This window comes from Phodopus roborovskii, unplaced genomic scaffold (genome assembly GCF_943737965.1).
Source record: "Phodopus roborovskii unplaced genomic scaffold, PHOROB, whole genome shotgun sequence".
Lineage (NCBI taxonomy): Eukaryota > Metazoa > Chordata > Mammalia > Rodentia > Cricetidae > Phodopus > Phodopus roborovskii.
The window spans coordinates 21,329,289-21,344,642 of NW_026125052.1; the positions used below are offsets into that span (position 1 = coordinate 21,329,289).

At 47.2% G+C, this 15,354-nt stretch overlaps 1 protein-coding gene across 4 annotated transcripts in view; it reads right to left on the bottom strand.

Moving 5' to 3' along the window:
- Tex2 (testis expressed 2) overlaps nucleotides 1-15,354 on the bottom strand; it is a 101,521-nt gene that overhangs the window by 29,088 nt on the left and 57,079 nt on the right. For all 4 annotated transcript variants that reach the window (XM_051179205.1, XM_051179187.1, XM_051179200.1 and 1 more), the window contains exons 3-5: nucleotides 8,734-8,934; nucleotides 7,018-7,357; nucleotides 4,311-4,558 (exon numbers count right to left, since the gene is read on the bottom strand). In XM_051179205.1, coding sequence (XP_051035162.1) covers nucleotides 4,311-4,558; nucleotides 7,018-7,357; nucleotides 8,734-8,934 — 789 coding nt within the window. The remainder of the gene's footprint in view (nucleotides 1-4,310; nucleotides 4,559-7,017; nucleotides 7,358-8,733; nucleotides 8,935-15,354) is intronic.

Here is a 15,354-nt window from a genome sequence, read left to right on the forward strand (position 1 = left end):
GCATCCCCAGTGGCTGCCATAAAAATTAAAGCCAAAAGAATACATGTGCACACACTTCCCAATATTGCTCAGTGGCTGTGAGGAGAATATCCACTGTGCTGCCTCCCCCCTCCCCAGCACGGTTTCCAAACACAAGTGCTTGGAGAAGCCAACGTTCTGAAGCCGAGGCAAGGCCACTGAGACCGTATAGTTCGTGGGAAGTACGGTATTCTAAAACAAACGTCTGTGTCCAGCACAGCACACATGTGCTTCATTTGTGGGAGGCCAGGGGTGCCTTTCTGCTAAAAGAAAGAGGGGCCTCTGCCCCTGAGTTTGGTCATGTGGCAGCCTGGCCCAAGAGCAGACACGGTAGGACACTTTCTTCACGCTTGTGTGCTTGTTCCTCCTGATTTTAAAACAATGCATATTCATTACAGAACACACACATGACCTCTCTTTCCAGGCAGGACAGAAACATTTCCACTATATTTTTTAAGCCCTGATGCTGCTGCCCAGCCACTCCCCTGCCCCACCCCACCCCCACATGCCCAGGATGACTTTAAACTGGCAATCCTCCTACCTCTGCTTCCTGAGTACGAGGGTTACAGACATGTACCACCAGGCCCAGTCTCAGTATTTTTCAATACTTTAAAAAAACATAATGGAGCAGGGTAGTAGCCTGTGCCTTTAATCTCAGTCCCTGGAGGCAGAGGCAGACAGATCTCTGTGAGTTAGAGGTCAGCCTAGTCTACATAGTAAGTCCCAGGCCAGCCAGGGCTGTATAGTGAGATCATGTCTGGCTCCTCTCCACCAACCCCCAAAACATGGTTTTGTAAGACAGAGTCTCATGTGGCCCAGGCTGGCCTTGAACTCACTGACTTTTGATTCTCTAGCCTCCATCTTCTAAGCGCTAGGACTACAGGGCTGCAGCACTAGGCCTGACCCAAATTAGAGATACAGTTTGCAAATGTTTTCTCCTATTCTTTGGGTTATCTTTTTAAAAAGATTTATTTTTACTATGTTTATTTTTGTTCATGTATATGTGTCTGGGTACATGTATGCCACACACATGCAGGTGCCTAGGGAGCCAGAAGTGTGTGCCAGATTCCTTGGAGCTGGAGTTACAGGCAGTTGTGAGCGACCTGACATGGGTGCTGAGAATCAAACCCCGGCCCTCTGGGAGAGCAGTGTGTGCTCTTAACCACTAAGCCGTTTCTCTAGCTCCTGGTTGAAAATTTGCTCTTATTGTTTCACTTGTATTTAGTTGTAGGAGAAGGTCTCTCTATGTGGGTTCTGGGACTGAACTCAGGTCATCAGGCTTGGCAGCAGGCAGCGTACCCACAGAGCCATGTGGACAGCCCGCTTTTAGTGCTCTTGATGGTACTGTTCATTTCACCCAAGGCTTGAGTTTGGGTGGTGCCCATAAAAGGACGCTAGCCAGCGGAGAATGGCAAACACGGCTCTGGCAGGCCTTGCCCTTCTCCCTCATTCCCTCTGCCTTGCTAAGAACCATTAGATCACATTCCTAAAGCTAGCTACATGCCCAATTAAAATTAAACACCTCATCTGAACACTTACAAACTGCCGTTTTCCTATGGGCCACATGTGTCCCCTCTCTTCCAAGAGACAGTCCTTTGTCCTCCTCCCCACCCCAGGATAAATACTCCTTCCCCCTTCTCTCTTGTTCTCTTCCCCTTCTCTCACAAGCTCTATTCCTGTCTGTCTCTAATTCCCTGCCCTCTGTCCCTCTGGGACCAATAAAATCTCCTTTGTGCCAAGAACACGGTCTTGGAGGGTCCTGGGCCAATACGGATTCCTTCCAGCCCGGATTTACTTTTCTTTAGTTGTTTGCTTATGTGGTAAGTAGGGTCTGTATTTTTTTCTTTTTGCTTCATCATCTTCTTTTAAGCAGCCTGAACCCATGTTCTTCTCTTGGCCTCCTGTGTGCCAGAGATACTGGTGTGTACCCCATGTCCTGCTACAGTTACTGGTGTATGTGTACCCCATGTCCTGCTACAGTTACTGGTGTATATATGTACCCCATGTCCTGCTACAGTTACTGGTGTATGTGTACCCCATGTCCTGCTACAGTTACTGGTGTATGTGTACCCCGTGTCCTGCTACAGTTACTGGTGTATATATGTACCCCATGTCCTGCTACAGTTACTGGTGTGTACCCCATGTCCTGCTACAGTTACTGGTGCATGTGTACCCCATGTCCTGCTACAGTTACTGGTGTATGTGTACCCCATGTCCTGCTACAGTTACTGGTGCATGTGTACCCCATGTCCTGCTACAGTTACTGGTGTATGTGTACCCCATGTCCTGCTACAGTTACTGGTGTATGTGTACCCCATGTCCTGCTACAGTTACTGGTGTATGTGTACCCCATGTCCTGCTACAGTTACTGGTGTATGTGTACCCCGTGTCCTGCTACAGTTACTGGTGTATATATGTACCTCATGTCCTGCTCAGGAGGTTTCATCTAACTCAAAGATTTACTTCTGCTCTGTGTTTTATGGTTTTATCCTTTACCTTGAGGTCTGTGACCACTGACTGTGAGGTAAGGAATGCCAGGTAAGGAATGCCAGGCAGAAGTTCAACTTTTGCCTGTGGACATTTTAGTGACTAAAGAGACTATTCTTGGAACAACAGGTAAAGTTGCTTGCCACCAAGTCTGGCAATCTGAGGTTTTCTTATCTATCTATCTATCTATCTATCTATCTATCTATCTATCTATCTATCTATCCATCCATCCATCCATCCATCCATCCATCCATCCATCCATCCATCCATCCATCTTGGTGGCAGAGTCTCACTATGTAACCCTGGCTGTCCTGGAACTCACCATGTAGACCAGGCTGGCTTTGAAATCACAGAGATCCACCTGCCTCTGTTTTTCAAACAACCGACTTCCAGGGATAAAGGGACTGTAGGGAGGAGGGAGCTGTCACAGACGAAGAAGAGATGCTGTCACCTACTCTAGCCTAGAGCTGGTGATTCAGAGTGTGTGTGGAAGCAGTGAGCTTGAGGTCAGCAGGGGCACACGGTCTTTGCGCTAAAGTTCACATAGGTCAGGTCTGCGGTCACCTCCACACAGAAGAGACGGAAACCAAGGGGCAGCCAAAGGTACAGGAGGAAACATCACGTGTTCCTCACGGCCACATTTCTGTCTTTGGCGGCTAAGTAATGGGATGTGCATAATTTCACCCATGACGACCCTAATGCCCTTTGATTGCTGGGACTGTCGTGCTGATGGATCACTCTGGAATCAGCCTGTGCTAGAGGCCTCCCGCTCCTGCTGTGCTGCTGCTCTGAGGCACAGCCCTGCTGTGCACCTAGGCTACCTGATGTCTCTCAGGTCAGCTTCCCCACCAACATAATGGAGAGATCTAGTCTGTGGGGACTTGGGGAGGGCTAGAGTAATTCTACTGATGTGCCCAGGCAAGTCTGGCATATGGCGGTGTGTACTAACAACTGTGTCCGGAGTGACTGTTATGTCGATGTCCAGCTTGTTACACTGCGAAGCCATTCTCATGCTAAATCTTCAAAAGCAGTGTTTTACAAAGCAGAGGGCCACCTGTGATGGCTAAGGCGTCACACTTGATTACCAGTGACTCTACGACCTTTCTACCTAGAGCCTGTTGCGCAGGTACAAAAATTAGGCATCAATCCATCCACCTCCTTTTCCCTCACATCCCACGTGTCCATCAGCAAAACCAGTTGGTTCGTCTCTCAATCACCCAGTAGCACCCAAATCTCAGCCCACCCTCCACATCTCAGAGCACTTACTCCTTCCTCCCACAGCCATTCTCCATGGAGTCACTTAAGCTTAGAACAAAGGCATTGCCTGTTTAAACCCTCCCGGAACCTCCTCTCTCCCTCAGAACAGACCTTAAGAGACCCTGCCCTCCCTCCACATCAGCTACCTCTCTCTCTCTCGTCCTTGCTTACTGCCCAGCCACATCGGCCTCAATGCTATCCCTTGAGTATCCCAACCGCACTCCTGCTGTGGACCCTTCTGGAAGGTCCTCTAGCATGTATCACTGTGACTCACTGACCAACTCCTCAAAGAGAACTGGATGACACAAACAGTAGTGGAGCCCTTCTCCTCCATCACCTCTAACCCAGCTTCAGTCCGTCCCGTCACCCAAGGCTGGCTTTGTGCCGTCTCCCTGAACAGAGGAACTCTGAGACATTACATGCCTTTCCACGTCGAGCTCATTACCATGCCTTTGGAATCTGGAAGAGGGAGGCCTGGCATGAATCCCTCACACACGAAGGCCAGTTTAAAGGAGAGAGCGCAGAAAGGCCCCGGCCTGGCCGCCTACCTTCTTCCCAGCTGTGGGGCTGCTCTCCGCACTCTGCACAGGGCTCCTGTGGGGGCTCCTGTCGTCCTGGGGCACACACCTGCCCATGTACACACTGTAGTCCAGAAGCACCTTCTGGCGCACGCTGCCCACCAGCTCCTTCTGTTTCGGCTGGGACATCACCTCCTCCATGCTGCCTTTGCTGCTGCTTCGGCTATGAGTCAGGTGCCCCGAGGGACTGCTGTGTCTGCTGTGAGTGGGCAAAAGCCCTGGGGTAACAAGTGACAGCTGTTAATACAGATGGAAACAACGGCCAGGAATAACTAAATGCCCCTGGGTTAAATGGAAAAGCAGCTAAAATGCCTCCAAATGATGTTTTAAAACAACCCTTACCCTGAAAAATACTTTCTGCCCTAATGATAGGTGATTATTAGAATGGTTTTTATTCTTCGAGATAACTTTGAAATGGGGGCATCACAGTACACCAGGTAGGTGGCCACCCTTTTCCGTTGCTCCCAGTGGTCTTGTAGGAGAATGTAAAACACAGCACCAATGTGCCCTCCAGTCAGGGTGAGCCCATGGATGCTAACAGAGCAAAGGGAGGGTAGGCAGGAAGCAATGAATTGTTCATCCTTAGCTCAGCGCATTTCAAAGACGCCATCTTCCACTCGACAGATCACCCATCACACACCTTCCCTGCACCCACCCCATGCTAACCAGGAGAACAAGGCGGACATGGGGAAGGTAGGTGACAACTGCCAAGAGCTGCTGACCCAGCGCTGACACCACGGACACCTGCACTAGTTTCTGAGGGAAGAGCTGCCGTTTTCCTTGCCCTGGCAGAAGAACGCTCTAGACAGAGAGAGTCAGGGGAGTCCTGTAAAGGCGACACACAAAGGAGGAAGCGTGCTGGAGGCAAAGTCAGGAGCCTCGCTGTCAAGGGCCTGAAGCCTGACCCCAGGGTCAGCTGATCCTGTCGCAATAGAGGGTTTAGAGCATGCTGGCACTGACAGACTGATCGGCTCAGTTCACTGTGTGAGCAAGGGAAGAACAGAGAGGTAAAGATCAAGTCAGATCAGGTGGTATCTGCCCGTTCCCGGCCATCTGAACGGCCGCTCTCTCTGGTAGCGCAGGCACAAACACTTGGGAACGTTACTTTAAACTTAGGTTTTTTTTTTTTTTGGTCTTGTTTTGTTTTTAAAGCTAGGTTCTTTTCCCAGGACTGACTTCCTGAGGTTTTACCTAGAGTTCATACTTTTCATAACCCTTTATCATTCTCAAATCACTTCAAGGTTTACCATTATTTTAAATGTCAGAACGATGCTGTACTCCCGCCCACACCATTTCTTTTAATAGATGAAAACTAAACCCAATGTGGTGTTGTCCTAGATTGGAATTTGGAGGAAGAGAAGGACTTTAGGAGAAAACGAAGAGCTACCCAAATAAACTCTAGAATTTAGTTAATAAAGACAGAGCCAAACATTCTCCCCAACCCCAATTCAAGGATAGAACCTGACTATGGTATGGCTATTGTCTCCTGCCACGGGGCAGCTTCTTCACCTGGCGGGGACAGAGCATAGGAGCTGTCACCACTCTAGATTTCGTGGCTGGCTCTTGGCAACACCATGCTGGAACTGTCTCAGGGAGCTCCAGGCTTTCCTGCTCTTCCCGGGTTCTGTTCCTCCTGTAGCCACTTCTGACTAAGCTGGATCTGAGTGCTGGAAACTAGGAATCTCCATCCTTGCTTGGATCTCCTGAGCCAGAGCCTGAACTGTGAGCTGTGCCAGCAAAACCTTTGTCTCTAAGTGATACTACCCCCAAGAGAGGGCAGGCTGAGTCAGCCAGCAGGACTTCTGTGGTATTTACAGAGGTGCCTGGTCACGGGAGGTTCAGCCGCAGTGTCACCGTCACAGCTGATAAGAAGCCAGCTGGGCAGTGGCTGTTCATACATTAACTTCCATTGTTTTAGTCAGGCTCAGAAAGGCTAACCTTTCTGATAGTGTAACACTGACGAACAAGGTAGGTGGTCTTTAATATGTAAACTGTCCGGCAGTGGCTTTGAGATACAGCAGTCTTCACCTGGTACCTTAAATTCCATCTCAGCTCCTCAGTGTTTTAAAGGAGCTCGGGCTAATCAAGGTATTGATAGTGTGAGAGTGAAGGCTTGCTTGATTTCAGTGTGAGACAGGTACCAAGGCCTCCCACATTCCTGGTTCTTACCACTGTGTCATAAGTGCAAGTCATTAAGAATAACCAAATGCATCTGGGCTTGGTGGCACATGCCTTTAGTCCCAACAGTTGGGTGGCAGAGGCAGGGCTCTCACTGTGTAGCTCTGGGTGGCCTGGTATTCACTATGTAGACGAGGCTAGCTTCTTACTCCCAGAGACCCACCTGCCTGACTGTCTAGTCCCGAGATTAAAGGTATGTGCCACCATGCTGCTCTTACACTTTCTTCTGACAAGGGTCTCCTGTAGCTGCTTTTCCGAGAGTACTAAGAAGAGAGAGTCCCAGGGTGCCACCATAGGCTAACCACATAACCCTGCAAATGCACTACCACCGGAAAGATGCCTCAGTACAAAGAGTGGTTACTGTAAAAGGTATACATGTCATGACAAGATGCTTGAGGTGGCAGAGAGTGCTGAACTGCCTGCCTGCCTGCCTGGCACTCCCTCTTACTCTTCCCATCAGCCCTTTAAACACATACACACTTAGCACAAACGCTATTACCTGACTTGCTTCCAGAAACCCCAGGCGGCTTCTTGAGGTCCGACTTCAGCTTAGAGGCCAGGATGAACCTCCTAAACCACTCTTCTTTCTCCCGGCCGGTTCTCCCAAACAGGTACAGTGTCAGGTCTCTCTGGCTAGATTTTGTCCCCTCTTGAGGCTGCGGTGGCTTCTTAAGGTCTTCGCTTGCCGGCTCTTTCTCAGCAGGTGGCTTCTCCTCACAAGTGTCCCGATCCGTCTGAGCCTTCGACATGAAGTCATCTTGCTGACCAAGCTCGATGCAAATGGGGTACTTTTTATTCCAGATTCGTTTGCGAGCCAGACTTTTAGGAACAAGATAAATCTATGGAGAAAGGCAACGGATGCTTTACATACTAAAGACTATTCCCCGCTGTGCATCAATGTTACATGTAGCAGAAAGGTTAACCTTTCTGAGCCTTTGACTAAAACGATGGAAGTTAAATAACTTTCACTAACTGTCTGCAACCTGACTGTAGAACACAGGATACATTTTTAGAAATTACTTGCTATTTCTCAAAATTCCGAAGTGTACATATTTAAGAACTACACACGAGCTATGGATATCTTTCATTCTTAGGCAGCAGTAGCAGAGTAGCAACATTACTCTGATTATTATCAAAAGGCTTAGATACATTAGATACATTAGCCAACTGGGTTAATGGCCCTAGGTGACCCTTAAGCTGGGGGTGCGGTGGGGGACAGGAAGTGCAGGTCAATGCTGGGAATCAATTCAAGGATGAATCTATATAGCAACTACTTTACATACTTCCATTACTGTGGAGGAACTTAAAGACCATTCACACTAGTTATAAGAAAGGAGAACCTATGCCTGTGTGTAATAAATGTATATTTTCTACAAAAATATAAATAATATCTTATCAAAGCTGGGCCGTGGTGGCACACACCTTTAACCCCAGTGCTTGGGAGGCAGAGGCAGAAGCGGGTGAACTTCTGTGAGTTCAAGGCCAGCCTGGTCTACATTGTGAATGCCAGGACAGGCTCCAAAGCTACACAGAGAAATCCTGTCTCGAAAAATGAGAGAGAGAGAGAGAGAGAGAGAGAGAGAGAGAGAGAGACAGAGACAGAGAGAGAGAGAGAGGCAGAGAGAGAGAGAGAGAGAGAGAGAGAGAGAGAGAGAGAGAGAGAAAGGGGGGAGAGAAACATACTGGCATGTGCACAATTTTTACACATTACAGAGCCTTTATCAATACGTGGTACCACAACATATCACTTTTAGACTAAAAATCCAGCCCCCCCCTCTCCCCCAGGGTGTGTATGGAGGTAGCAGATTGAGACAGGATTCCATGACATAGTTCAACCTGGCCTCAAACTATGTAGCCTAGGCTCTATCATGGGGATCCTCCCACTTTGGCCTCCCGAGAGTACAGGTCTGTGCCACTACTGTGGTGCTGGGGATGGACCCTATAATCAGCTTTTAAAGTCAAAATTCTGAGTGCAGAGAGCCCTTATTCCTGGAGATGAGGTCCATGGAGCTGCAACACAAGCTCCACACTGGAAGGTCACAGAGATCCAGGCTATGAGCCCACCCAAAGGATGCCCTGTGATTCACAGTTGCTGTCAGAGATGCTGGCCTATAAACAATATCATTGTGGGGTGGGGTGGGGTGCAGTATGGCAATCAAGGTTCCAAATGCTTCTCATTCATTCAAGCTCTGCTTCCAAAATTACCCAGACTCACCTTGCTGTCTGAGAGGTCGTAGATTTTCTGGCTGATGTAGGTGACTTCTGGCTTTGTTTCATTGTAGCTTGCCCTCCTGGATATGTTTTTGTTGGGTTTTGAAAGTCTTAAGGTTCCACCCTCAAGCCGGACAAAGACTGAGTGTGTCAAAGTCGCATGGTAAGTTTCTGGATCATAGTTGTAAATCTCGTTCATCCATCCCTGATGGAAAAACACCTTTATGAGTAAGAGTGAATAGTGTGCAAACAGCCGGTGTCCTGGACATCAGGATGGAAACTCACCATTCGCAGTGATAACTTCCCAGTGCTGAGTGCTGAAGAGCAATTTGGTATGGTTTTAGTAACTAAAATTTGGGGAGGTAGCATAGTAATACCTACCATCCTAAACAAACGATTCTTTTCTAAGCCACCAAGCAAAAGGAGAAACTCAAGTCTTACGTACGTCATGGAGCAAGGCTCCTTGCCTAATCTCCCTTGGGAATGAGCACTGATCTGGCCTGGCTGTGTGTGACAATACAGCTCAGGCTAGCCAAAAACTTGTGATCCCCCTACCTCCACGGTCTGAGTGCTGTGATTACTGGTGTGGGTCACCATGCCCGACTCCCAGTCTGGTGTAGTCTTTAGATTATGTTTATTTAGTTGTTTGTTTATTACATGTATGCCACAGTGCACCCATGGAGGTCAGAAGACAGCTGGAAGGAAGGCAGGTCGTTTCTTCCACCATGTGGGACTCAGAATGAATTAATTCCATGACAAGCTTGGCAGCAAGAATCTTTACCTACTAAGCCATTTTACCAGCACCTAGTCTAGCTTTCTAAATCAGTCAAACTTCTGCTGTTCCCAGCCTACCTGCAAACAATCTTTGACACTTTGCAGACCCCATGAACTCCTGTTACCATTCCTCTAAGACTTAGAAACTTACTAGCCTATTTCAATGACACTGTGACAGGTACCTTACAGAAATCATACAATGAGTGAAAAGCAGATGAGTGAGAATCAGACAGCAAATAAACAAACAGGCACAACCAACATGCCATAGTTCCTACGGTAATTTAAGTGATTACAGCAGTGCTCCGCAGCCTGACCCAGCCTCGAACTGGTACAAAAGTATTCATATGGTGGCTTGTTTTTGTGTTTTTCAAAGTTTTAAAGACTTATTTTATGGGTGAGTGATTTGCCTGCATGTATCTATCTGTGTGCTTCCTTGGTGCCTGAGGAGGAGAAAAAGGGAGTCAGATCCACCTGGAGCTGGAGTGGCAGGTGCTTGCACACCACCATGTAGGTACTGAGAGCCAAACCCGGGTCCTCTGCAAGAACAGCAACGGCTCTTAAGCGCTAAGGCATCACTCCAGCCCCTGGATTTGTCTTGCTTTTATTTATGTGCATGTGTATGTCTGTGTATGTGTGTGTATACATGTATGTGGGTACTCACAGGGGCCAGAAAAGGACAGCAGACCCTCAAGCTGAGTTACAGGAAGCTGTGAGAGGACATTGGGGCTAGAGGAACAGAAACTGCTTTTCACCCCTAAGCCGCCTCTCCAGGCCCCACTCCCTCCGTTGAGACAGGGTCTTACTAGGGCACTCGGTCAAACCTTGAATTTTTGAGCCCCTAGCTTTGGCCTGAGTAGCAGAGGTTATAGACCTATGCCACCAGGCCCAGTTTTATACATGGATCTCAAAAATAACATTTACATTTATTGAAGTGCACAAACAGAACACAAAAGGCATAAAAATAAGCAAAGTACACAATTTATAAACATGAACTCAAAGAAACCCATCATTTTGTATGATAATATATGCTAACAAAACATCAGAACAGCAAACAGACAGTACCAATGTTTATAACTGTAATCAGTATTATCACTTAACACTTCGCCCGCCACAGAGCATTCTTTCAGATTTTGGGAGTCACTGAGACCTCCTAAAAGATCCATAAGAAATATTAACTGAGTCCCCTGGCTCACTTTGTAATGAGGAGACAAGTACTACTTGAAACAACTAGAACTGGGAATGTGTTTCCATGGTAAATATTTGAGTTCCTCATCAGTGTTGACCAGAAAGCCTCAGAGAATGAGGAGACCCCAGAACCCCCTCCATTTGTCCATCCATCGCCACAGTGCATCAAATCCACAGTCAAGCCAAATGCTAGGGCTGATTACAAAGATCTTTTTTTAAGATTTATTTTTTGATGTGTGTGAATGTTTTGCCTGCATGCGAGCATGTGCGCCACTTGCACAAAAGTGGTTGGGAAGCTGCATGAGGGTACTGGGAACCAAACCAGGTCCTTCACAAAAGCAAGTGCTTCTAACCACTGAGCCATCTGTCCAGCAGCAGCAGCAGATACTAAGATTTAAAGGAGTCTAGAGGCTGGGAGGCAGTGGTGGAGCACTTGTGTAGCTCCCGGGAGAAGGTCCTGGGAAAAAGTTAGGAACTAAAAAAGAAACAGGATAGGATGATTCTTGACCAAACAATACCCACCAGAGAGTAGGGAACGGGGTCTTCCTCCCATTGGCCTACCAGAATATGACTAAGAGACATCATCATGAAAAGGCTGCCCCAGTACAAGGCGCCAAACACACTTATCTGTGTGTGGGGGTGGGGGGTGGGGGTGGTAAAACTTATGAACCAGCTACACTGACTCACATGACTCAGGAGACTTGTTCTGCATGGGCTGGGAGGCTTTCACTCTCCCCTCTCTGAGTTACTGACCACGAGCAGCATTTATGTGCTTACTCAGACATTGCATGAGTAAGCAGTGTTCATGGGAAGGGGACAGTCTAGCATCTGAAAATGAACCAGCAATGACCCGAGGGGGAGAGGCAATCCCTAACACAGGAGGATCGAAGCAGATGGACTGTCAGAGCGCCTGCTGGGGGTGGGGACAACTGTGTGAAATGTAAAGTGTTCTCAAATTACATTGTTTGGGTACCATGATGGAATACCATGATGAAAGCATGGCCCAGCAGACTTAACCTCTGATGAACAATGATTAAAAGTCTTTCCCTCCTATCTGCTGTGCCTGGCCGCAGTGGTTTACCATAAACCTCCTGAAAAGAACTGTCTTCCACGAGTATCGGTGTGGGGAATACTAGATGGAATCTGGGCGCTTGCGACTGAGGCCAAGGCTTAATGTCAAGGTTTCATGTGCTTTGCCATTGCTTTACTCCTCCCAGAAGGGCCATTTTTATTGTCCTCAACATACGAGAGCACAGCTTCCTAGGTGTGGAGGCTGCAGTATCTAATCTCAGGTCTCAGGCCTGAGGCAGGAGAATCGCTTGAGTTGAAGGCCCATCTGGACAACGGCTTAGAACTCAGCAGCCAAAGAAAAGTGTAAAACATACTGAATTGCTAAGAGAAAAGACAAACTCTCTAGGCTAATGAAAATGTTTTGTGTCCTCAAGCAAGAGTCTGAATTTCAAGGGCTCCTGTGGCAGCAATGGACGCACAATGTACCTTACCGCTTCAAAGGTGGCTGGATGGGGACTCGGGGTCAGAAGATTACATCAAATTATTTTACCATCATAAAAATTAAATAAACAAATTAAAATAAACAAAATAAAACAAATTAAAAAAATTAAATAAACAAATATTATAAGGTTTCACCTTTTCCTTTCTTGGGTTATGTGAGTATGAGAGAGAGAGAGAGAGAGAGAGAGAGAGAGAGAGAGAGAGAGAATGAATAAGGAGGTATTCCTCAGCCAGATTCCTGGGCCTGGAATCTGTTGTTCAGCTAGAATAGCTGCCCCGAGAGCCCTGGGATCTGCCCGTCTCTGGCTCTAGTACGGAGTTACAGACATGCGCTCCCACATCTAGCGCTGGTTTACATGGTGCTAGAGACATGGGTCCTAACGCTTGTGCTACAAGCATTCTACTTACCAAGCCATCTCCCACCCCACCCCACCCTTTTTTTAAACATGGGGTCTCACTATGTTGGCAGGCCGGTGCCAAACTTGCAGAGATCCTTTTATTTCTGCCTCCAGAGTATTGGCATTACTGGCATGCACTGCCGTGGAGAATGTCCCTCTCCTTTGTTTGTTATTGTGCTGAGTTACATTCGTTGTTGTAGTGAATACTGACTAAATGTTGACTCCATCTTGCATTATTGGGATTACTGACAACACTGGACATTACATGTTGAAACCAAATCATCCCAGTTCTTGACAGCCAATGTCTATACATTTCCAACTCCATGTTCAGTGATTTCACCCTGGGAGCCTGAACCTGGTCATGGTGAAAATGTTTACACAAGAGAAACCAGGGGACAGTACAAATCAAGGTTCTGTACCCCCTCCTGCTCCGTGTGTGTGTGTGTGTGTGGGGGGGGAATAGGGTTCAGAGCTTTGAGCAGGCCAAACAAGTACTCTACCACTAAAGGTTCACCTTGAAACTCTTTCTCCTTTATCTACATGGTTCAATTTGATTTGTTAATGTCTTTCTAAGTTGATTAGGGCAAATAATCTAGTTTTCATGCTATATCTTTAACTTCAGCAAGCATCATGAGTTAGGCTGGGCTGTAAAGATGGCTCAGTGGTTAGAGAGCAGGCTCCTCACTCAAGGACCCAAGTTCAGGGACCAGCACCCACACTGGTGGGGCTCATAATCACCCGCAATTTCCATTCCAGGGAATCCAAAGGCATCTGTGTGCAAATGCACCTACTCTCACACAGCCCCACCCATATATACACAATGAAAAATAATGCTTTGGGGCTGCAGAGATGACTCTATGATTACAAGCATTCCTTTCTCTTAGAGAGGACCTGAGTTCAAGTCCCAGCACTGACAAGAGGTGGCTCACAACTAACTGCCTGTAACTCTAGCTGCAGGGATCCAGTGACCTCTTCTTGTGTCCAAGAGCAACCAAACTCATGTGAAATCCTTCCTTCTCTTTTCTGGACATTCATGTAGAATTCACATTATTTCTTCTATTTGAGATTTTGCAAACGAACTTAAGAGTTTTCATTGTAGGAAAACTTAAAAAAATTTAAACCATGAAATCAATTTATTTAACCTCTAATGGGCTAGTCAAATGACATGTTTGGGTTTCTTTGTTGTTGTTGTTTGTTTTTTAAATAAAGACTCATCTTATACTTGAGATTCTCCTGCCTCTGCCTCCTAAATACAGGGATTACAGGAATGTGCCACTGGGCTTGCCTTTTTATCGTTTGAACTATAAAACCAAGGTCTGCAAAGAATTCATTCCTGCTAAGTTCCCAACTTCTGGCCATAGTGTGATTTCACTGTAATCTTTGGGTCTGTGCATGTGTGTGGGGATTTACCTGTGTCCAGAGTGGAGGCCAGGTTAGTCCATCTAGTCTGACAAATACCACAAGATGCTAGGTGCCCTGCTCTGCCACCCCCTGCCTTATTCTCTTGAGACGGGGTCTCATCCACCCTGGGGCCAGGCTGGCGAGCACAGCTTGCTTTTTTTTTACACAGAGGCTGGAGGCTCAAAGTCAGACCCTCCCGCACTGCAGGACTGTACCCCTCTGACCTTTCAATGTCTAGAGAGTCTGCGGTGACGTCCCGTCTCTTAGTCCTCTCAGGAATCCGCACTTCTCTCAAATGCTTCTCTGTTTGAACACAAACTTGTACTACTGTTACAGATCCTCCTAAATCCTACACTCAATGAAATATGTTGATGCCGCGTTTTTATCCCATTCAATCGGAAATGATTCCTAACTTCCCTTCCACATGCTATTTAGAAGGATGCTGTTTAATTTTCAAGCACTTGGGAATTTTAAAGATACTTTTCTGTCACTGACTTCCAGTGTGATTTACATTATGGTCAGAAAACATTCTCTCTATAATTTCTACTCTAAATGAGCCAGCATATCATCCACTCTTCCATTTGAAGTACTTTTTGATGGCACCCTTGACCTGAGATTCTTTGATGTAGTTCTTAGCCACACACAACTGCAACCAACCACTTTATGGGGTTTCCCTTCTCCGTCCCCCCCCCCCCCAGTTTCTTGTTGTCACCAACCCTAACTAGGTTGACTTGGTGCTACATGCAAAGGCTCCCACCAACTTAACCTATTCAGGCCTGTCACATTAGATGCAAACACAGAGATGGGCTTGGCGCTTGTTTAAGGCCGGGGCAGCTTCGTGAAGTTCATGTGTCCAGGCATCATGGATGAGCATAGACTTCAAGACTTCTTTAGAAGCTCTAGTAGCAATGTCCTGCTCAGCCATGCCCGTGTGTGTGTGTGTGTGTGTGTGTGTGTGTGTGTGTTACAGGTGAAGCTGAATGCTGGGACACACACTACCACAGCTTGAAACTCAGGGCAGGGGAAACTAATTTCTTTTTCTGGGGGTGGGAGGCTCGAGACAAGGTTTATTTGTGTGGCTCTGGCTGTCCTGGAACTCACTCTGTAGACCAAGCTGCCCTCAACCTCAGAGATCCGCCTGCTTCTGCCTCCCAAGTGCTGAAATCAAAGGCATGTGTCATCACAACCAGCAACAGCGTAACTTCAGTTTTTAAACACTTGTTATATGCCAGGATCTTTCTACTGCAGTGACAGGTTTCTTCTTTAGTTTCTGGAGACAGGGTTCTTATGTATCCCAGGCTGGCCTTGAACTCAAGGTCATCCAATCTCAATTTCTCTAGTGCTGGGAATAACCC